General features: G+C 47.0%; 1 protein-coding gene across 3 annotated transcripts in view; it reads left to right on the forward strand.

Moving 5' to 3' along the window:
* The window catches only part of LOC147708585 (zinc finger protein 212-like), a 152011-nt gene that overhangs the window by 113812 nt on the left and 13558 nt on the right, over positions 1 to 24641 (forward strand). For 2 of the 3 annotated variants that reach the window (XM_086927259.1, XM_086927261.1), the window contains one exon: positions 2144 to 2233. The exons of the other annotated variant lie outside the window; for it this stretch is intronic. In XM_086927259.1, coding sequence (XP_086783385.1) covers positions 2144 to 2233 — 90 coding nt within the window. The remainder of the gene's footprint in view (positions 1 to 2143; positions 2234 to 24641) is intronic. 3 annotated transcript variants of the gene reach the window in all.

Genomic DNA, 24641 nt, shown 5'->3' on the forward strand with positions numbered 1-24641 from the left:
AATGTTTTTTCAGTTTGAGTTTCCTTATAAAGCAGAAGAGATCCACCCTAGTAGTGGTGTAATCAAAATGTTGGATTGGTGAAAAATGTAATCCCAATGCTAGTAGTTGCTCTTCCGCTTTGTCAAGGACCACATCGGAGAGATTGATAATAGTATTGTTCCTTATCGTCGTTTCCCCCATGTTTTTTCTTTTTCTTTTGTTGAAGTTGTTCCCCAGCGTTGCTTCCTTGTGCGTCGTCGTTCTTTCCTGCGTTTATTCCTCCTTTGTTTGGCTGTGGGTTGTTTTGCCATGATCTCAGGGTTTGGAGCCTCTCGTCCACTACAAAATCCATTTCCTGCTGGAGATTTAGTGTTTCCAGTCCAATTAAGTTTAAATCGCTATTGGTGGAGCCAGAGGATAGCGATTCCATGCTGGATGCGCTAGTTGTCGATGAGTCAGTAGGATGTGACGTTCCGTGAGCATCGATGGTGTTGGATGTTGTTGAGCCAGAGTTGCCAGCTGGCAGAGTATTGTTGGGATTAGAGGCAGAAGCATTCTTCTTTTTTGTATATGCCTGCCTTTTAGCCGAGTTATATTTCTTGGAAAAAGTAAAGATCCTCCCCAGACGGTAGTCATCTGCATCACGAGAGAACTTAGAAGCCTTGCGGGTTTTTATTTTTTCTACGTGCTTCCGCAATTGTTCGTTCATGTTGTCTGTGAGTTTTTTGGTTTCCGCAGCATTCTGGCAGGCATCAATTTCTAATTCCAAAACTTTAATTTTATCCAACAACTTGGCTCGGTCACTAGCGGCATACTTGATTAGTATGCACACTAAGTTCATCGATGCAGCCAAGTTACTTTCCCCCCATTCCTGAAGCATGGCTGGATCTGGGTTGTCGAAACTGGGGGCCAGTAGAATCCTCAGTCCTCGTGGTACACGTCCCACTTCTTCATATTTACTGAGGGACTTATGCTCCCACCACTTGGTACACTCAGCTTTGCGCAATTTAACCAGCTCTTTAAATAATTGCTTTAAATCTTTCGTTTGTGAGTTGCCATGTTCATTTTGAGTTTGTTCTTTATTACGGCTGGAAGATGTGTCTGTGGCATCGAAGAGTGACAGTGCGGCTTCCTCCCGCTGCTTGTCTATTTCGTCTTTATCCATGTTGTTACAGTTCTGTTATTTTATTATCAATCACAACGAGCACACATCAGACTCGTTCTCTACTGCTGCTTGTTAACTTCGTCACCGGACGACATTGCCTTTGAAAACACACTCACCGTAGGTCAATGGCGGGAACTGCTCCGCGTCCCACGTCCTCCGACGCGAATCCTCGGGGCTGCTCACACCGCCAAACCAAAGCGGCAGGGTTTCAGTACGTCCGGGGCCAGCTGCTAAGATTCCCAAACGAGATCCAAACAAAAGCGATTTGAAGCAGCTGCCAGCAGTTGACGAAGGGGTCCGTTACGGAGGCAAATCAACCTCCGTTATTAAATGAACAAGAGATTCCTCCCCAGCTTGCTCTGCGCTCGCAGACACCGCCTCCACGCCAGCAAGGAAGAGGACCGGACCAGCAAATTCAGCAAGAATGGTAATTTATTGATCGATTAAAACAGAACCAGCGACGCGTTTCGGGCCAGAAGCCCTTGATCACGCTGCAACATGTTAATCATCATTATGCTCTTTTTATACGTATATGCAGTGATTTTAGACGCCACCCCCTGGTGACGCCCACCATGATCATGTGATAAGTGATAAACAGTAATAACGCACTGTCGCTGATACATTGTTGTCATTGCAATCTAGTTTACATATATATTCACTTAAAAAAACATAGGTTTCAGGCTTTATAGAGTTAGGAATTAGCTTTTAAAAAAACATTGAAATTGCTCCTAGTTCCACACATTTAATTGCTTTCCACAATGTTTAGCTAACTTTGCTATATTAAGCAGCTGTTTTATTCTTAATTTTGATGTCGCTAGTTGCATGAGAGAAATCCAGATAGGTGATGCTTTCAACCACTGACAAGGCCTTTTGTTCATTTCAGGATCCTTATCTCCATTAGGAACACAAAAGGCTGAACAAAAGTGTTTGTTTCTGTATGTTTCAAGATTCTACTTGAATGTCTTTTTTAATAACAGAACATTTTATTGATCCACTAGTTGCTTCTTTACGCATAAAGGATGAGGAGGAGAGATATTCATTGGACCATCAGACTGGAAAGAGAATTAAAATCATCAGTGCACCCTTAGGTGAGAAATATAATTTAGTTGCTGAGAACTGCTGTGGTAATCCGTGCACATGTCTGTATACTCAGTAAAGCACATTTATGTAATTGCTAACATCTGTGTATATCTTCAAGACAAAATAATGTATTCTGAACTGTGACAAAATTCCTAGGCAAATGCCCTTGTACTACGGGGTTTTCAGTACCCACTTTTACACTTCCTAACAATAAATGAGAGGAACAACCTTATCAGTAACCTTAACTCCTCACTGTTAGCCTCAGTTCCAAGAATAAGAGTGTCAAATGTAAAATATTTCATATCCTTCATGTGGTTAAAGTACAACCGTATTGCTCATGAAGATATCTTCTAACAGAACAACTCTAAGTTAGAAAAAAAATCCATTAAAAAAAATTCGGCTTAGTCTTGAAGAGTGTAAAACAGAAATCTTTATCAAAGTGGTAAAAACAAATACTTGTTAGGTTGAAAGAGCGAGGAAGGAATACCGTGCAAATTCCTGGGAACAGATGATTGACAAAAAGAGAAAATATAAAAGGATTATTGTAGTGGGCCTGATTCTCATTCCTTTTTAGATTCTCAATCCTTTTTACAACCTCAAGCTTATGCAAACAGATAAAAGGGTCATCTAGAACCACAAATGATTGACCTTGAGTCATAGAATTAGGATGTGTGACTATTTTGGGTAGCAGATGGAACTTAAAAGTACAAAACATCTGGCAGGTAGCTTGAACTTTGTAGATATTAACAAACGTAATTTCTTTTTGCAACCCTTAACTTGTGGAGATATGGCATAACAACCAGAGCTGACCAGCTTTGGAACTGGGGAATCAGTTTTCTATCCCGGAATTGGCTCAACATTCTGTGACCCTGGGACAATCACTTAATCTCCCTATGCTTTAAAAAAAATATCTGACCTTGCATAATGTAATCGGGTGCTCCTGTAATAATAATAATAATAATCCACATTTTGTAAAGCGCAAACAATCACCTGTAAGGGTCTCCAGGCGCTGGGGGCTATCCGGAAGATTAAGCAAGCTATTGCCCAGAGTCACATGGTGCTGGGCTAATCTACTGCCGGCCCCGGGGATCGAACTCTGATCACCAGATTTCAGCGTCAGTCGCCCTGGCCGCGGTGCCACACCTCTCCCCTGCACTCTGATGCCTGCGGGACACGTTTGCACTGTATAAGACTGGGAAAAAAACACCCGTACATATAATGCCAAAATGTTTGGAGAAAGTGAGCATTTAGATTGGAATGGGGTATCAAACAACTTCTCTTACTACAGTCATTGGTTCTAAGAAGCAATGTTGCATTGCGCTGGTGGACAGTGTTAATTGATGCTTCCCCAAAACTCTATTCTTAAAGAGGTACTGCCCTCACAGAAGAAATGTTAAAAACATCAAATCATCTTGTTGGCTATCCACATGTTTTTTCAACTGCATCCTTTTCTGCCTTCACATCTGACTTCTTCCTCTATTTATGCTTCTGTGCTCTGTGACCCAGCTGGTTCAAGGGCCTTGCACGGGTTCTGACCAAGAGACAGCTTTCTGCACACCTGGAGAGGTGCATGAACGACTCGCAGGTTTAGGAACAAAGGTAATTGCCGCAGAGTGAGGTGTGACCTCCTCTCCCACAAAGGTCACTGGGAATGTTAGCCCAAAAGGTGACCTTCAAAGGGGAAACTGCTTGTGATAACATTGCAGAGTAGGCTGAGTTTGGGTCATGTAGGCAAGTTGGAGACCGTGCCAGAGAGAAAAGTCCCGTCTCTAAACTGGATTTTCAGTGGGCGTCTAGGCATTTGGTAGCAACATCTCTGGGGTGGGCTACCAAGCTCCTCGCAGTCAAGAGAAGGTCCTAACATCTAGAATATTGCACTTTAAGATTGCCAAATGCCACATATCACCGGAACTTTGTCACCAAAGAGGAGGGAAACTACTAGCCCATTGGCTAGTGACTGCATTGTCCCCTCTGGGCACTTTCCCAATAAAAAAATGGGCACCCCTGGCACCCGGACCTTCGTACATATTGGATTTGGAGAAGGGATCAAAGAAGGACTGCTCTTCTACCCTTGAAACTGCATAGAGAGAGGCTGCACGTCACAAGGACTATACCCACTGCACTTTGGGCTAATGAAGTTTAGGCTGTGCCTATGGCTCCTGGCTCAGGTAAAAGTTGATTCCCGGCCCCAGATCGAAGCAGTGACTCCCAAGGGTCAGTCGGCTGGCCCCCCTGGAACAGCAGCAAGGACATTAAAGCTGAAGGAGCCAAAATCGGCAAGGCAGTAGTCACCTCTGAGGAATCACCGCTAATCTCAGGGCACCCCAAGAGACTGATCCACAGTAACCAAAAGTTGCGCCTGAGTCTGCTGGACCTGGGAGTGCTGTGGGATTCCGTATTCGACACCCAAGAGGAACACTAGCCTGTACCAAGGAGATTTGCAGTGTTGCGAGATCGGTACCCCACCACAGCTGTCCTACTGTCACAAAGAGGACGTTGTGGAACCCGGAAGTGCCATGGTCAAAGTCGCCCCACCTCACCCGTGATCGAGGAATCACCCGCACACTCCCCTGCCGACCGCATAGCACCAGGAGCATATTTGAGTATCTTTTCATCCTGCATCCCCAGCATCAGGACCACTCCACTGTTGTCTATTGCGGTAGTCTTCTAAATGCTGAAAATTAGACTAGAAAAGGCTCTGGTGTCAGGTAACTGTCTAAAGTAACCGTACTAGACTCCTAGTCCTCCCCACTATCGGATTTGGTCCCCCAAGTCAGGCCAGAGTCGCTGAACTAATTCTTTCAAACTTTTCAAGAGTTTTCAAAGTTTCTGGTGACCAAAGCTGTTTTGTGGTTAATATAAAAGTTATTTAATACTTGAAAAATCGACTTCTCAGGAACCCTCTGGGGGATTTTGATGACCATGGACTCTGAAAATTCATAAAAAATATGCTCTATGTTTATACATTGGCGTTGTATCCAGGTTCATAGTACATCTATTCAGACAGTAGTCTATAAAACAGTTAGAAACAATATATTTTTTTAAAACATCTTTATAATCATGGCATTTTATCTGCTTCTTCTCTCTAATACAACTACACCTTCATAATTTATTTAAAATATAACCCTTCCAATAAAACTATACACTTGCAACATTTTTCAGACTTTCCTTATTCACCTTTAAATACAATCCTATAGAGCAGGTGACATCCAAAAATTATTTGAAAAAAAAGTTTTAAAACGTTATGACGCTCATATCTGATGCACATTTGAGCATTTCATAATTAATCTACTACTACAAGAACCATCAGAATCCTTTAGCGCCTTAGCTATCTTATGATGGGAATACAAGGGATTAACTCCAATTCGAAATTTGAAAATTTCCTGTCTCATAACCATGTTTGCTAGTGCTGTAGAAAGAGGAAGGAGACACAGTCCTGCCACGTATCCCAACATAGGAGTGTGAACTTCTTTGTTTTTTTTAACATACATAATATCTCTAGCTCTGGAAATAGGTTCAGTTGTGGCACGTAAATCATTTTTGGACCGTTCTACTGGGCGATCCCACTTGAGGTGGCCCAATGAATACCAACTTTTTATCTATGATAATATACATCACATTTTCAGCCAATTTTCGTTCACTCAGGACCATGATGGTAACCCTGTTTCTAGCCTTATGGCCTGGACCATAAAGGATCTTGGCAGATACAATATCATTTTTAGACACTGCCCTTCAATTCTATCCCAATTCCTAGTCCCTGTTAGATACACAATTTCTGCGCCATATAGCCATTTTGTCTGTCCCAATGCTTTGTACGCTGTCAAGACTGGGTCTAACCTAGGTCCCTGTTAAAATTCCCAAGATCCCTGGTTGGCTGAGACAGGTACCGCAGGCCAAGCAGGGACTCGTAAGCCCCAACGTTAAGGAAAAGACTGGTCGCCTCCAGAGATATCCCCCGCTCCACACCCTTGGTAGCTTGTCACAAGCAGCCAGGCTTATCTTCAAGGCTTAATGTGTAAAGTATTTGCAATTACGCTCACAGCAATCCAATGATGACGCCACAAATAGACTCCACACGAGTTTCATAGAAAAAAAGTATATGTTTATAAAACAATATACGTTGCGACCACACAATACTAAACCAACATATGTGTCGGGGTAATGTTCCCCCTTGCCTATTAATATTGAGCTAATCTAAACAACCCTACGTAATCCTAATGTCGTAATATGCAGTTCAGTATGTAACAATCATCAGCTACTCCGCTACGCAGAAGTTATGCAATGCGTAAGTTACTCCAGCACCGTTCATGGTGCCTCCGGCGGTCTCTCCGCCACTCGTGCTGGCTTGCTGTTAGTTTCCGGCCACAGTCCCCCCCCCCCCCCCCCACCACCCCCCTCCCCCACACGGGTAAGACAGAACACAGTAACTGCAGCTTTGCACTTAGGCCCTGGTGCTGCCACTTCCTTAGCACACAGGCCTCAATCTGAGCCGAAAGTCTCAAAGAAGAACAAGGAGAACCCTACTCATATAGGAACCAGGGCATTAAATTATATCATAGAACAACGGCTCCTGTGGTATAATACTATATAATATATATTTAATGTATAGCTTAATAGCAGATTCTAAAGACACACAGAGCACAATCTTAGCCGAAGCAGAGGCTCGCACTGCATAATAAAGAGACAGGCCGAGAGAGTCTTCCTCCGAGCCCGCGCCCCGCCCTAGGAGTTGACACACATTACCTGGGGGGCGCAAACCTACTCTCCTCTCCTCCTCCAGCGACTTGGACCTCTGATGCAATCTCTGACTTTCCGGGCAATGGGAAGATCACAGGCTGCACACAACACCCACACTCGGAGTCACTAAGACTCATGGAAACTCCGGGTAGACATCAACCAGACAACTCCTCACTAGGGTCTCAGGCTACGCATGACACACACACACAGTGTCACTGAGACACACTTGATTTTCTTGTGCCCACGATCACAAGGCACAACTTGCGCAGGTCTCAGGTAGTAGAAAGCACACGCACTCTTTATCACTGAGACACACTTTATCCTCCGGTGCCCCCGATCACAGGGCACCTCTTGCGCAGGTCTCAGGCAGTAGAAGGTACACGCACACAGCGTTGCTTGAGATACACTTTATCTCCCGGTGCCCCCGATCACAGGGCACCTCCAGCGAGGGTCTCCGGCTGCGAACAGCACACGCACACAGCGTCTCTGAGGCACACTCGCTCTTCTGGTGTGCACGATCACGGGCCAATACATACAAAAGTCTCAGGCTGCCCCCAAGCAAACGCATACAGCGTCGCTGAGACTTACTTGGCTCCTCACACGTTCACAGGATGATCCTTTCGAGGAATCAAGCTAGACAGAGCACACGCACAATGCGTCTCTGAGTCTCGTTTGGGACTCCCAGTGCCCAAGATCACAGGGCACAGCTTGCAAAGGTCTCAGGCTAGACAGAGCACACGCACCCACTGCGTATCTGAGAGTCTTTTCTAGAAACTTTAGTGTTCTGTGTTTCCAAACAGGGAGCCAGCTCACCTCAGGCCCTTGGGGATAGTTACTTCAGGACACAGCACAGTGCAAAGTCCTTCAAGCAGGGGGACACAGCACACAGCAGCATTCCTACAGCCTTTCCTTGGCTGAAACAGCAAACTGCAGGCCAGCCGCAGATCCCGCAGCAAGATCCGTCCTATCCAGCAGTCTATTCAGTTGTTTCTTCCTTGGCAAAGGTTCCTCTTGATCCACGAAGTAGCTCCAGTCTTGTTCACACTTGATCAAGCCATTCTCCAAAGTTCAGGGGCTTCAGCTCGCATAGTTATACCCCTCAATGGCTTTGAAGTCTTTGTGTTACAGGGGGCACTGACCCCTGTTCAAACCAGTTCTGGGTGCCTCCCTACCAGTGATACCATCTCCCTTAGATTTGTAGGGGTCTGGATTCTCAATCACTCAGCAAGAGATGGGAAAATTATTTTATAGCACCAGCCCAGGTCTCTTCACCTCTAGGCCTACTCCTCCCCCTACACACTCCAAATGCAGGTCAGCCTGTGCTGTCTCACCTCCTCCCCTGGGTCAAGACATTCCCCAGATCCTATCGTTTTCAAATCCAGCCAGTCAATCCACAAGCAGGCAGAGACATACAGAAATGTTTAAAGCACAAAAACCCAGATACTTCTGAAAGAGTGGCTTAAAACTCAAAATGCAAAAATCATCTTTATAAAAAGATGTGTTAGTGTAGGGTGAGTTCAGGCATACGGTCGGTCGGAAACCTTTATTCGATTCCAAATGAATCATAAAAGTTCACAAGGAAGACATACAATCATAAAATAAGACAATATTGACAAAAAAGCATAAATGATATCTTACGCAGGCAATATAACACCCAATTACGTACTTTACATTGCACATCGTTTCCTTATTATAAAAATATTTTTTATAAAACTAAGCACAGAGCTAGAAATGGAAACATTTGCTAGGGAATTTAAATATTTAAAACCCTCTCTATGGGAGCGGAAACAATTTTCGTTTAAAATTGGTTTAAGAAAACGCGCCCTGGGGTCTTTATATAATGTGCAAAATAACATACAGTACATAGTATTTTGTTGGGCTGCGGTATTACAAGGACAGGGGGGTAGCCTCTCACACCACTCTGTTTTGGAAAAGCCACAAGAAAGTGCAGTGTGCCGAAACAGAATCTAGTCATTAAAAAACGTGCATTTCCCTGTAAGCTAAAAGACAAATAAAATTGTTGCTGTTTTAAAAAAAAGGGGGGGGGGCTCGTCTGTCTGTGGGCCTAGAAGATATACTCAGCTCAGATCCAAAAGCTTCTTTTATGGACATTTTCATGTTTGGCGGTATACACTCAGGCTTATCATAAAAATCTTCTAACCCTATTTTATAAAAAGATTGTTTAACGTAGCGTAACCAGGGTACAGCCATTGCATTGTCTAGATTCATGCAATCTTTTAAGACAAGATGGGAGAAATTAAGTTCCTCTGAAGACCAGATTTCCCCCCATAAAAACAGGGGTGCCATGTGTATTCTGTCTGTAATATAATCCATGCCCACCTCTGAGTGACAAAATGAGGTAGGCTAACTAGACAGGATAAATAAGAGTCTCTTCAAAAATTTGTTCTCAATTATTTGGATCTGTGTACTCTTTTGGAATCTCCACACTCCTGCACCATAAGTTGCTCCTGACAGACATTTTGAATTGTATAGGGTTATCAGCTCTGCAACAGGCTTATGACCAAGTTTGGCCGCAAATCGAAACAGACCCTTAATAACTCTTGGAGCTTGTTGCACCCGAGATACTAAAAGTTGGTCCCAATTTAGGTTAGAATTAAAAACATTCCCCAGATAACTAGTGTTTTACCTTCTCAATAGCTATCCCATTCACTGTGTATCTTCGTGTTTTCATTAATTTTGGCCCGCATGCCATGACAAAGGATTTTTTATAATTCTCCTTCAAATCTAGTGCCGTCATATATTCGGTGAAAGCATCCAAACATCCCTGAAGACTGTTGGCAGTCAAGGCCATCAGGACCGTATCGTTAGCATACGACAATAAAGGTACTTGGGCACCTGCTACTTTTGGGAAGTCCAAATGTTTGTTTAACAAAAACTGCTCCAGTCCATTTGGATAAACCAGAAATAAAAACGAGGCTAGGATGCAGCCTTGCTGGACTCCCTCTGTCGAAACAATTTTCTTCTCTCCCCCTAAACCATACCGGATGACTACAGAAGTGGAAGCATGTAGTCTGCGGAGGAGAGTGACAAGTGGTTCCTCGAAGCCCATATCTTCCATCAGCGCCCACAACTTGCTTCTGCATACCGTGTCGAAGGCACTGGACACGTCCATGAAAGCCGGGTGGATCCACGCTCCCCTAGCCTTCCTGTACTTGCCCATGATCATCGACAAGTTGAGGCACTGTTCGACAGTTCCCCTTCCTTTCCTAAACCCATATTGGGTATGTGATATTAGTTCAGCATTATCGGCCCATAACTCTAAGCATGCCAGAATCACCCTCCCCATCACCTTACATGTGGCATCTATAAGGGAAATCGGCCTATAACAGGTCGGATCATTTCTATTTTTGACTATTCACGCCTACCACTGCTTTCTTTCACGATTGTGGGATCTGGCCAGTTATAACGACTCTAAAGACATTTAATAGAACTGGGCCCCAAAGTGCTGGATTTCTTTTAAAGAGGTCCAAATGTACCCCTTCTGGGCCTGGGGCTTTAGAGGCAATGCCCATTCTAAGAGCCTCCTCCACTTCGCCTAAAGTTAGGGATGCACTTAGTTGCCGGGCGGATTCAGGGTTAAAAAATATATCTGGCTGGCTGACCTGTGGGCTTATATTATTTGGGTTAAAAATCTTCGTAAAATGGGACGCCCAAGCTAAACCCATTATATTTGATTCCACGTTCCTGCTTACATCCGTGAAGAGTGGACGATTGATCACCTCCCAAAAGGACCTGGAGTCTCTTAGCATTCCTGCCTTCTCTAAATCTTCCTAGGGCCTGGCGTCTCCATTCTTCTTTTCTACGATCTATTGTGTTTTTATAAGACTGTCTAACTAACTATATAACTACGCAGACGACACGCAGCTGCTGCTGAATGTTGACAATACAAACATCGCCCAACTCCACACTCAGAATATCTTGAGACACACGGTCCAGTGGATGACAGGAAACCTCCTAAAAATCAATCCAGACAAGACTGAGGTCTTGGTTATTTCATCTACCACCTCACCATGGTGTGACCTCTACTGGCCCGCAGAGTTAGGTCCAGCCCCAAAACCCAGTTTGAACGTGAAGAGCCTGGGGATCAAACTGGATTGTGACCTCTCTATGGTCAGCCAAATCTCTTCAGTGGTGGGCAGATGTACTAATATCATCCGACAGCTACGGAAATTAGTGCCTATCATTTCCCAATCTATGCTACGTTCCATCGTCGCAGCTACTGTGATTTCACGGATAGATTATGGAAATGCCCTCTACCTTGGCCTACCAAAAACCTTGATAAATAGGCTACAGGTGGTGATTAATGATGCCGCTCGTCTTATCTTCAGACAGCCAAGACACACTAAAGCATCCCCCCTGCTACAAAGCCTCCACTGGCTCCCTATTAAGGAGCGAGTGGAATTTAAAAATCTGTGCATCGCCCATAAAGCCATCTATGGCATGGCACCTGCTTACATCAAAGATCGCCTGGCAATGTATAGCCCAAAGAGAGCTCTTAGGTCCTCAGACTCTCAGCTATTAGTCTGCCCTCGGTACAAACTTGCCACCAAGGGCGGTAGAGCCTTTTCGGTGCTGGTTCCGCATTTATGGAACACACTACCTGAGCCACTACGAAAGGAAGGAAACCTCCTACGTTTCAGAAAGGGGCTGAAAACGCTGTTGTTCAGGAGAGCCCTGTGAGCCACGTAGGCTAGTGGATGCCCTCTGTACTGTCAAAGTTGTTGTTTACCATCGATTCCCGAGCGCTTAGAGGCCTGTAGGTGATTGAGCGCGCTACAAATCAAAAATAACAATAACAATAACAATAACGGGGGAGGAGCTTCGCCGGCGAACAAGATGGCCGCGTGAGCTCGGAGCTCCGAAGACCTCCCGATCCTCTACAATAATCCTGATGCCTATCCTGTCCCACAACTGTGGGAACCGGCTGCTAAGTGGGTCCTGATGCGGCGCCCGCTTTCGGAGTCAAAATCGGACATTCCTGGACCTCGTTAGCTCGACGGGCCTCGGAGGCTCCGCCCGGGTCATTGGCAACTGTTGAGGGGTGCAGCGGCGCTTCCGCATGGACACTTCTTTGTCTGCGCCTGGTTCCTCCGGTGCGTGACTCTGGTACCTGAACGCCCTGCTACTCGGCCGGTATACCGGACCCTGGTAACATCATCGTGTGCGCGGCGCACCTTCCACTGGGCTTCTTCGTCCCTGCTGATCATCTTGTTGGGTGTGCCAACATGGCGGGCAGAGGGGACCTGGACAAAGGCAAGTCCCAACGGGTCAGCAGGAAGCCGTCCCAGTCCCAATCTACCATTCCAGAGCGATTCTCCCAGTCGAAAGGCTCGCCGGTACTGGCAGGCCGTGCTAAAGACCTGACTAGGGATCGATCACCAGATGACTCTGAGATAACGCTTCGGGACGTTATGGGAGCGATCACGGGAGTACAATCGGAAATGCATACTCTCCGAGAGGAACTGTCCAGCAAGGTCGACTCCCTGAAGATCGAGCTGAACCTTATCAGGACTGACCTCGGGAAAACCAACGACCGGGTCAAATCGTTGGATCTCAAGACGACTAGCCTGACCACTGATGTGTCTGATATCCAGACGGAGGTGCGCGACCTGAAACTGGCGAACGGAATGCTGGCGCGCCGACTGGACGATTTTGAAGGCCGTGCGCGGTGCCAGAACGTCCGCATTACTGGGGTACCGGAGAGGCCGAGGAGGACTCGGCGGAACTTTTCGTGGAGGACCTGGTGCTTAAGAACTTGGTGCCCGGGGGCTTGAGTAAGTTCTTCTCGGTGGAACGGGCTCACAGGATACCGGGGGGACCGCCGAAGTCGGGCGCCTTCCCTCGCCCTATCATCGCACGGCTCTTTAACTATAGGGACAGAGACGCTATCCTGCAGGCATCGAGGACCGCGGGCCCTCTGCGTTTCCAGAACTCTGAAGTAAACTTCTTTCCGGACTTCACTCAGGCCGTGCAGAAAAAACGCCAGAGCTTTGCCGGGGTGAAACGACGACTGAGAGAAATGGGCCTGCGGTACTCCATGCTCTACCCCGCCAAGCTTCGCATCGAGCGTGACCACCGGACTTTGTTTTTTGACTTTCCAGATGAGGTGGGGCACTGGCTGGATACCCTGCCCCAGGAGCGACACGAGCCGGCTGACCAGACGGAGGAAGCCACCGGGGGCGCGGAAGCACAGGAATGATGGTTCACCGTTTGACTTTCCGCGAGCGGAGTGACCGTATGGGACTTCAACTTTAGACACTGCTGCTATTGGTTTTGACTCTTTTTGTTAATAATATGGGGGATGACGGGGGGTGATAGGATGTCTCCTTTCTCCTCTGTAGACTTCTTGTAGATTAGTTAAGGGGCGACAGGCACACTGCTAGTTGGGGTGGATTATAGTCTAATGCAGGGGTGCAGGGTGGGGGGTAGTTGGGGTGTGTTTTTTCAACTTCTTTTTCTGACTTCTTCTTTGTTCTGGCTGAGGGTTCATTGGACTGCTATGTCGTTGTGGTGGGCGCCATTGCGGGTGGTGGGGAGGGGGTGGAGCGTCCTTGACGATGGGGGGTAGATCTCTAAACCTATTTAGCTGGAATGTCAACGGGTTGGGGGACCGCATTAAGAGGGGTGTTGTTTTACAGATGCTTAAACGTTGTTCGCCTGATGTTATTTTCCTACAGGAGACCCACCTGGGACACACTTGCAAAGCACTGAGCAGACGTGGTTTCAAAATGGTGGCACACTCGGGGTTCTCCTCGGGATCGCGAGGGGTGGGCATCATGGTGCGCATGTCCCTCCCGTTGGAGGTGGAGTCAGTGATTGCGGATGAGAGAGGCAGATATGTGGCTGTGGTGGGCAAATGGGAGGGCCGTACACTAGTTTTGGTTTCAGTTTACATTCCCCCGGGGCTGCAGGAAACTACTTTCAGGGACCTAGCTGCCGCCATTTTGGGTCTCCCCGAGGGCCTGTTGTTGGTGGGTGGGGACTTCAACTCCGTCGTTTCCGGAACCCTGGACCGCTTCCCGTCCAGAGACCTGCGTCCTTCCCAGTCCTGGTTGCCTGATTTTCTGAGTTCCATGGGGATGGTTGATTGCTGGCGGTTGATGCACCCCTCCCAGCGACAGTATACGTTTCTTTCCGGCGCCCATGGTAGCCTATCCAGGATAGACTACGTCCTCACCCCGGCTGCCCAGGCGCAGTCCGTATCCACAGCGCGTCTCCTGGCTAGGGGCATCTCGGATCATTCCCCAGTTTGGGTTTCCTTCGATTTCCAGATCCCCGCGTCCTCGCGAGTGGCTCCCATTAACCCTTGGTACTTTCGTGACCCGAAGACCAGGTCGCTCCTGACCAAAGCGATGGATCGGTATTTTGCCGAGAACACCGGCTCAGTTGACTCAGCCGTCTCCCTCTGGGAGGCTTTCAAAACCGTGCTGCGCGGCAAGGCCTTCTCCTTGATTGCGGAGGCCCGCCGCCGGCGGGATGAGGACGTGGTTCGACTGGAATCCGACCTTGCTGAGCTAAACTCCCAATTGGAGCAGGATCCATCCCCCGAACTGCTTCACGCACTCTCCCTTAAACAGTCTGAGCTCCGGGCGACTGCCACGGATGCGGCGAAAGCCCTGAGTAGGGAGCAACAAGGCAGGATATACGACGCGGGTGACAAGGCTGGTAAGCTCTTGGCGTGGCTAGATAGAAGGGAACTCGCGTCTCGGGTGGTCCCGGAGTTGGTGTGTGCGGATGGCTTATCCCTGACGGACCCGGCGGCGATAGTTGGATCCTTCGCGGATTACTTTGAGGAGGTTTACGCCTCTGTAGACCCCCTTCCGGAGTCCGCGTCGGCCTCCTTTCTGGAAGACATTGAGCTTCCCTGCCTCTCGGATCTCGAGCGAGATGACATGGATTGGGCACTGACGGCGGACGAGGTGGCCTTGGCTATTAAATCCTTACGCTCTGGCAAAGCGCCGGGGCCCAACGGCATCCCGGTTGAGCTTTACAAACTTAGGGCAGACTCGCTTGCCGTGCCTTTGTTGAACATGTTCCATGAAGCCCGTGAGGCGGGAGAACTCCCCCCCGACCAGCGGTTGGCCACCATCGTGGTGATACACAAGGAGGGGAAGCCGCGCGATCTTTGCCGGTCTTACCGACCCATCTCCCTTCTGAACGCTGAACCTAAGATTCTGGCCAAGATACTGGCTAACCGGTTAGTGGGCGTGATCTCGGACCTGGTCCATCCTGACCAGTCCGGCTTCATACCGCACCAGAACACGGCGCTCAATCTGAGGCGACTTCACGCGGTAATGGCACGTGCGCACCTGCTTCGTGAGCCTGCTGTCCTTGCCTCACTCGACGCCACTATGGCCTTCGACTCGTTGGAGTGGAATTACCTGTGGGCAGTTTTGGCTAAGTTGGGGTTTGGACCCGCTTTCATCGGCTGGGTCCGACTATTGTATTCTGCTCCACTGGCCAATGTAGCGGTTAATGGTCGGTTGTCGGCCTCTTTCGCGCTGCACAGAGGCACTAGGCAAGGTTGTCCGCTTTCCCCGCTCCTATTCGCACTGGCGCTTGAGCCATTGGCAGCTTGGATCAGAACGCACCCTGATATCTCTGGCATAACGTGGTCCCCGGGGTTTGAAGACCGGGTGTCGCTCTATGCTGATGACATCCTTTTATACCTCACTTCCCCCTGTCACTCACTCATAGTGGCCTTCGATCTCTTGGGGACCTTTGGGGCCCACTCGGGCCTTGTAATCAACTGGGCTAAGTCCTCGTTGTATGTACTGTCCGGAGATACGCCGCGCCTCCCCCGGGGGTGCTCTATACAGGTAGCCCAGCAGGGCTTTCGGTATTTGGGCATCTATGTGTCGCGGGACTCCCGAGCCCGTTATTCGCACAACCTCCTTCCACCACTGGAGCGGCTGCGCCGGGACGTCGAGGGCTGGAGGAAGTTGCCTCTCTCCCTTATGGGCAGGGCCGGCCTTTTCAAAATGATGGCGTTGCCTCGCTTCCTGTATGCCCTGCAGAACACCCAGGATCCCGTGCCAGCGAAATACTTTGCGCAAGTCGAATCCCTGCAGCGAGCGCTGCTGTGGGACGGTAGGCCACGGATCTCGCTGGCCAAGCTGACTATACCGGGTTATGATGGGGGCATTGCTCTGCCTGACGTGCGGCGCTATTACTGGGCGTCCCAACTGGCGGCAATCAATCACGGCCTCTACGGCCCGGCGATCAACCCAGGCTATGCTATGGATCGGTGGCTCGTGGGTGACGGGAACTACTACAGAGCGTTGTACTCCAGGTCTCTGGATCGGAAGCTTATGGGTCCCACTAAGGCCATGGTTCATATCTGGCGTGCAGTCACTAAAACTTTGGGATGGCAGAATAAGGTTACCATGGCCACCCCGCTGTTTGATTCGGACATATTGGGGAAGTTGTGGCATACTAAGGGCTTCGACAGATGGGACACCATTGGGATATCCAAGGTTGGGGACATGGTGGCCGGGGGAAGGGTCAAGTCGTTCGAGGTGTTGCAATCAGAGTTCCAACTGGCGGCAACGGAATATTTCCGACACGCTCAGCTTAGTCATGCCCTTTCCCCCTACGTGTCGGGGGGGGAAGCGATCCCCGAATCATCTCCTTTGGAGGATCGGGTGTTGGACGGCCATATGCCGGACAGCGCTATCTCCCTAACTTATAAAAAACTTATTAACGTGCGAGTTGACTTGTTGGTGCGATTGAGAGAGCTCTGGGTGCATGACGGTATAGAGGTGGATGATGAAGAGTGGCAATCGGCGATTTCCTCTCCTAGAGAGGTGGCTATATCGGCGCGTCTCCGCTTGGTGCAGCTGAAGATACTGCATAGGGTGTATGTCACCGGCCCCAGACTAATACACATGGGGCTGTCAACGGATGGCATGTGCCGACGGGGATGTGGTATGCTTGGGACCTTCCTACATATCATATGGGAATGCCCTGGTGTGACCCGATACTGGACACGTGTGCATGACGTGATGGAAGAAGTGACTGGTGTGACCCTGCCGGCTGAGGCCCGGAGATGCCTCCTCAACATCTGGGGCCCGACCGATTATAGTGTTGCGCAGACCCGATGGGTCACCTTGGGTAACATGGTGGCCAAAAGGGATATCGCCCAAAAATGGGGTGCGCCTGCTCCCCCCTCGCTCAGCTTATGGGAATCAAATATGGACTGGTGCATGCTACGTGAGAAGACGGTGTATGCGGCCAGGGGTAAGCCTAGAATGTGGATGTCTGTGTGGGGTGCCTGGAACTCCTATAGGGGTGACATTTGCGACCCCCCCGTGGAACTCGATCCCGAGGCTTCGCCTTCCCCGTAGTACCCCCTACCCGTGGTTCCACTTTACATATCCTGTTGTGCTACCCCCCACGTGATTCACTGTTGACATTCTTATTGTGTGCTGCCTTGGGTGTGGAACCCCCGACCTCCTCCCGCCGCAAAAGCCCGCTGTATCTGTATTGTCCTCGGCCTACCTCTCTTTCTCTTCTGTTGCCTTTCATGCTTCCTGCACACTTCCTTCTTTTGGCCTTTTTGGGGCCTTTTTACCTCATGGTTTATTTATTTTTGAGTTCGATCTTATTTAGAAATTAAACCTGATTGCTTCTGCTCATGGTATTGTACACGACCTTTCCTGTTGACTCACTCAATGCTGCCTGGCCTCCGGGATGTACGGCTGAATAGCGGTGTACTTTTTCTGTAAATAAAGGTTTTCCACAAAAAAAAAAAAAACAATAACTTCCTTAGTAAAGGCCCTATCCAGTGGCACTAGGCTTAATGCTGTTTTTAAAGTTCTATTTGCCGCTGAGCACTCCGAATCAAACCATTTATGGTCAGGGCAATTAATTTTTTTTTACTGGTCTCAGCAGATTTTTTGCCACATCTTCACATATAATTTCAAAACGCCCTATAATGGATTCCGGGGGGAATAAATAAGTTAAACAGATCAACACATCAGTTAAGTTAGACTTAATTATATTCTCCTCAAATTTTACATGATCCAAAGTATCCCATTTCAACCTCACCCCTTGATTGCAGTTATATTTTATAGGACAGTCCACAGCCTTCCCCTTCGAGGCCTTAATTTTTAGAGAGGCCGTTAGAGGATTGTGGTCACTGGCAGCATTCGGTTCAACCAGGAAATCTTCTAGACGATCAGAATATCTCCTGGTAATCCACATAAAATCAATCGTACTGGTTCTGCCACCGCCCTGAAATGTCGGAAAATATATCACTGAGCTGTCCACTAAATTGTTCGCCAGGGATAAGTCGTTAGCAAGGATGATTGAGTTTAATGCCTCCCACTGAGGAGTATGTTTAAAATGGGCAAGCAGTGAATCGTCAGGATGAAGCAACCCGCACACTTTGTTACTAATTTGCTTACATAAAGTGCAGTTGAAATTTCCAACCCAGATAATACATAAGGGGAGAATTTTAGTGCTATTTTGTCAATTTCTTCTTGTAGTTGATTTATGACCCCTGTGCTTTGCTCATCGAAAATATTATAGTACCAATTGATTAATAATAAGCTTGCATCTAACAAATTAAAACACATGATCAGTTGGTACCAAGGTGAATCAATTACCTTTTCGATTACGAGCGCCTTGTACCCACTGAGATCAAGGTTACCAATCCCCTCTTGCCCTCCCTCACAATATCCATCTATGTTAACATCTGTTCAGGCATACTAAACGTCACCTTTCCATCTTAAGCCTTTGGGAAGATAGGCTGGTATACACAGCCTTTCCATTCTATTCTAATGGGCAAGATGGCCTTTCAGCAGTGAAAACGAAATGGAGATTATTTCACTGCCAGGACATGGTACACACCTTGGTACATGTCCCACCTTTCACATGCACTGCACCCTGTCCAGGGGATACCCTAGACCTACCGTAGGGGTGCCTGATGTGTATGGAAAGGGAAGGGCAGGGTCTGGTAAGTGCGTACACTTACCAGAGCAACATGGCAGTTTAGGAAACTGCGTGCATGCCCTGCAATGGCAGGCCTGAGTTCCCTTCTCAAGGCTACGTGAGTGGGTGGCAAAATAAGTGCTGCAAGCCCATCAGTAGCATTTGCATTACTAGCCCTGCCACACATAGTGCACTTTACTAGGAACTTTACTAGTAAAGCAAACATACCAATAATATACAGCCAATCTCCATTACACTCTACACAGGGAGCACTTGCACTATGACAATGTTTAGCATTGGCAAAGTGTCCAAAGCATCTAAGTTGGCAACACCTGTCAGAAGAAAGATCTAGGGGAAAAGCAAAAAGTTTAGGGAACTTTAGCCAAAAAAGGGCCAAGTCTCACAGTCACCCATACTCTTTCCTGAGTTTACTAAGTACCATAATTGTTGACTGGGCATTAGCTTTAATTACTTCCAAATGGGTCATCTAGCTTAACTTTGAAGTAAAATGCATAACTATACATTGTCACTTCTTCTAGCCTTTGTCTTCCCCAGATACCATTTAAATTCCTTCTTTCTAACCTCAAAACCGGATTGTAGTTTTTTCTATATCGACAATGAGTTTTTTGCCCTCTATATATCTTTCAAATGCCCTTAATTTTCGCTGCAAGCCAATTTGCATCATATCCATTTTGACTAAGTCGTCTGCATAAAGCAGGGAGGCTACCTGATGCCCACCTGTCTTAGATGAGAAGGCCGCTACCCAATTCAGGGTCCTCATCTTATCTCTTATATACAATAAAAATACATTTGGGGCTGAAACACACCCTTGTCACAGCCCAATCTTTTTTTTTTAACGTTTTTATTTGCATTTTACCATAACTTAACAGTACAATCATGTAATCAGCAGTACACATCTCCGTTTCTCCCACCCTCCACCCTCCCCACAGTACCTTTGTTAAAAATTTCATTACGATCTTGCCCCATGTCCAAAGTGCCGTATTGTGGTTATCTATATGTTTGGGACACCTGAGTCCCCGCGGTGTATTCATGGGGTCGTTTAAATGGCCACTTTTTAAGCACCACTCATAGCCCCCCATCCAAACCATGTCACAGCCCATTCTTAATATGATCTTCTCATTAAGGTTCCCCCATTATCAAGTTCTGTCTGGGCCTAATTACCACAATACAATTCTTTTAAAATACGAAGCAGGCCTCTCTGGATATCTAGTTTTTCCAGGTTTCCCCATAGTATGTCTTAATTCACCAGTTCAAAAGCGGCTCGGAAGTAAAAAAAACTGCAAAACAGCTTCCCTTTCATATCTGTGATCTTCCTTGCCAAAGCCCAAAGACTACAGCAGAGATCAAGCGTTGAGTGGCCTTCTTTGAAGCCCCCCGTTCTTCTGGAATCAGAGCCTTTTCTTCGAACCAGTCTTTAAGTCTTTTTAATACCAATTTCTCAAAGACCGTCTCCCCCACATCCATTCAGCTACTTAGCCTATGGTTCTTAGGATAAGCCTTATTTGTAAACTGATTTGAGAATTTGCCCCCTTTCAGCTCTATGGGGTATATGCCTATTTCTTTCTCCATAAAGCATTGTAATGGTGCCACATAGGCCTCCTTACTCGCGGTGGATAGCCATTTACATATATATCTTCTAAATATTCTGTCTAGACCACTTCTGATACCATATAGTTAGACCTGGGGGCAGTAATTCCCATTCCTTGGTGTACCAATCTCCGAAACATTTTAGTACCTTTCTTTTCAATGACTGCTAACATTTCCTGCCAGTTAGAACGGTAGGCGGCCATTTTCTTTATTTTTATAATATTTTTATATTGTTTGCGTAATCTACTAATACGCCCTTCCTTATCTGTACTCTTCCATTTCACCTGTTTTGTGTTGCATCTCTTTGTCTTATGGTCACCCTCCCGCATTTCTTGTCTTCCCCTGTTCAACCTTTATACAATCTGTTACTTTACTTCTGTATACCTGTTTTTGCTGGTTTTTACACCTCTCCAGTAGATAGTAATTGCAGGTTTGACAGCATCCCGATCTCCCTTTCCTGTAGCCTGTTTTTTAGACTACTTGGCAATCTCATGTCTGTAATTATCACCTTTTCCTTTTCAATAACAGGATCACAATTGACATATCGCTTATGAGGTGGTCGCTGCCGTCTTCCTCAAGTACCATAAAATCCATGAACAAATAGAAATACCAGAATGGCACGAACATATAAATAGGTGGGAACTTCTGGGCGCCAATTTGCAAAGTTTAGGCTGCTGGCATTTCATTTACCAAGCGCCTATTTAGACAAACAAGACCTAAACTGGCGGCTCCTCCATGGGGGCGTTTGGGCGCCTCTCCACTGTTTTCTCGCCCTGCAAGAAGGCAGAAACAAATGGTAGTTATTACCGTAATAACTACCATTTGTTTCTGCCTTCTCGCACGGCGAGAAAGCAAAATTTCCTGGTTTAAAGTGGGCGGTGTTACTCGAGGGCAGGGGGGAGTGGCTTGCCCACTGTTGTTAATACTGTCTGTTTGGGAGGCCTCAGGCTGCTCAAACAGACACTATTAACAACAGTGGGCAAGCCGCTCCCCTCTGCCCTCGAGTAACCCTGCCTACTCTCCCTGTTCTCTCTGTATGCTGCAGCATACAGAGAGAAAATGACGTAGGTGGGGCAGCCGGCCGCACCAATCAAGAACGCGGCGGTGGAGGGGAGGCAGGCTGCCTGCCGCGCCGCCTTCCTGATGACGTGCTGCAGGACTTGAAAACCAGGACGCCGGGAGTGGGGACGGAGTCTCCGGACGGTAAGTTTACTTTATTTTATATCGTATATTTGTTTCCAAACCCCTTCCGCCTCCCCCTCATCCCCTCAGGTCGTCGCGACCCCATTTCCAAACCCCCCCCCACCCGCCCGTAATGCCGGCCGCGACTGGAAAAAGAAGTGGTAAACATTGATTTAGTGCTCTGCTCACTCGGCCTACCGAGGCTCCTGCATAGAAAACGCAAGTCCCGGCCAGCTGCTCTCTCACTTTTCAACAACTTGTTGTGCGTTGCACAGGTGTGTTAGCAGAGGTTGTATATGGGGTTTATTCAGCCTGGGATCGGTCTTTGTGTGTATTGGATTAGCATCTGTTAGGCATTATTCGTAGGTGACATCATTGTAAATATTAGGTTGCTCACTAGTCACTAAGTTCAAACATATTTTATTTGGTGTCTAGTAAAACATTTTGTCCACGTGAATAAAGCCCAGTTTGTGTGACCTAGAAATAGTTGGCTAGGAGGGCATCTCCCATGGTAGCCGCATTGTCATATACAAACAAGTGTAAAAATGTCAAAATGACGACGTAATCGCAAAATGTGGGCATGACGCCGAATAAGTTACACAACCGTGTCGCATAATTTGGCCATCCCAAGCAGCATGGTAATTACAGTAGCCTTGACAATGTGATATTGTACGCCACGCCAAAGGAGGGTGAGGGATTTCATTATTCTAAGGGTATTATTGCGTGCATTTGACGAAAGGTGCCCTACAGACCACACTACAGCCTGGTGTCCCCACGAACCATGTGATGCCGAATTCACAATTTTAATGATCAGCGTGCCTGTGTCCATGATAGCTGATCTTGCCAGTTACCTCATACGAAGGGTTAACGTGACGTCTCGGACTATGACCTTTGCTCAGTTACTGAAAAGTAAGTCCTCAGAGGCTCCTTCTGTAGGCCCACCACACCCCTGGCCATCTTGTTTATATAAACTGTGGGCGAGCGTGACAGCGTGGGTATGGCGGGGTGTCCATTTCCAAAACTCTGCCCTCCTGACTCGGCCGCATCTCCTCCATATTTTCACCAGCGCACCCCACCCCCGCACCAAATTGAAAGGGAGCAGTGAAGGGTGTCTTAGGGGGGAGAGGATGTGGCCTAACCGAGGGCGGTGGGCCTCAAATCATGGAAACTGGCTTCGAGTCTCACTAACAGTACTGCATTGCGCAGGTGCTCCTACTCCAAGGTTAGAAGACACACACGCTGTAGGCTAGCTACACGTTTTCGGCAATAAATTAAGCAGTGTAATATGAAGGCTAATGTGACTACACTGCTGTGCTAGAGTTTCTTTTCAAGCACATATTTGTTAGCCTGATCAATTCATTCTTTGTATTATGTGCGCGCTGAAATACAACCCTCTGTGGCAATGAAGACTTTTATAATTCATTAGGACACGCATTTGATTTTCAAACATGAAAAAGAATGCCAGGAAAAGAAAAGAAAATAGCCTCGGAGTGATGGATAGGTATGAAGTGCATATAGCGAAAGAGAACAGCAGGCATTTGATCATTGTTTGAAAAGGCCTGTGTTTGTTGTCCATGGCATGATTGCTGCCAATGTGCTTGCTTTGAGCTTTGTTGTGGAATTGCTTAAATAGGTTTTTTCAGTGTACTTCATGTTGGGATGAATCTATATTTGGAAACCACCACTCTTTGCTTGTAGTTATGACATCTATTAATGTAATAACTGCACTTTCACAATTGCTTTATTAATCTTCCTGCTTTCTCAAATTTGCTTGAAAATGCACCATTTGTCCACGCTTTTTTCAAAATTTTCCCGAACCCTCCTTAGGGGGTTCGGGCTCGCTCGCTACGGTGCAGTATGATTATCATTTTATGCCTACCACTTTCAAATGTCACCAGTCGCCACTGACTGTACCCCTCTTTTTATCCATTTTTAGTACCCTACTAGGTGAAAAAACTGCATTGGGCCCATTAGTAGCAGACCAAATTTTGTAGCTATCATCCCAAGTCCCATTCATATCAATACTAGCATTAAAATGCCCTGCTATAAGCAGCAGCCCCTTCAAATAGGTATCCTTACATGCATATACATCTTCTTGAAATAACTGTAGTTGAGATTCATTATTCCCAGGATCATCCAGCTGAACATAAACATTAATCACAATCATATATTCAAAATGTACAGAGTTGTGAAAAGGTCGACCTTACATATATGCAGCCATTCACACTTCGAGGGTAAGGGTTTGACATCTTTGGTGACTCTTGCTGAGACTAATAATAACAATCACCCTGATGGGCGTCCCTGCGTTATTCCTTTCTGCGTCAACACCTGATTGTAGAAACACATCGAATTTAATTATCTGCCCATTCAGCCAAGTTTCTTGGTGACAATCACATCATTCTTTTGTTGAGTTTGTTCCATAAATCTGATGATTTTAGCCTTCTCAGTCCATGTGTGTTAAAACTTACTACTCTTAGGCCTTGTAGGGAGATAACCTTCTCCTAGTCTACATCACTTAAACCACCCTCCTCATTTCTGTCCTTCCAATTAGTCGAATCCTTTTCTTGGTAATTCACCTTATTGCTGTGTTTCCTACAATCATTGCTGATTCGTATCAGCAATCTGCCTTCTGTTTTTTCATAAGCATTCTCTCCTTTAGATCTCACCTGCCATATATCCCTCACTTATTTATTATTTATTTATTTATTTAACGATTTGTAGAGCGCCTAGTGACCCGGAGGCATCCCCGCGCTGTAAGAACTTGCGATGACCAAAAGTGGAAGGGAGGTTCTATTTAGGGAAGAGGAGAGTTTTCAGCTGTTTGCGGAAGCGTAGGTGGCAGGGTTCCAGCCGCCAGCAGCGAGGGAGCGAGTTCCAGCCTGAGGACGCTTTTACTGAGAAGCGTCGACCACCAGTGCGAGCCCTCCTGAATCT

This window comes from Lissotriton vulgaris, chromosome 6, assembly GCF_964263255.1.
Source record: "Lissotriton vulgaris chromosome 6, aLisVul1.2, whole genome shotgun sequence".
NCBI lineage: Eukaryota > Metazoa > Chordata > Amphibia > Caudata > Salamandridae > Lissotriton > Lissotriton vulgaris.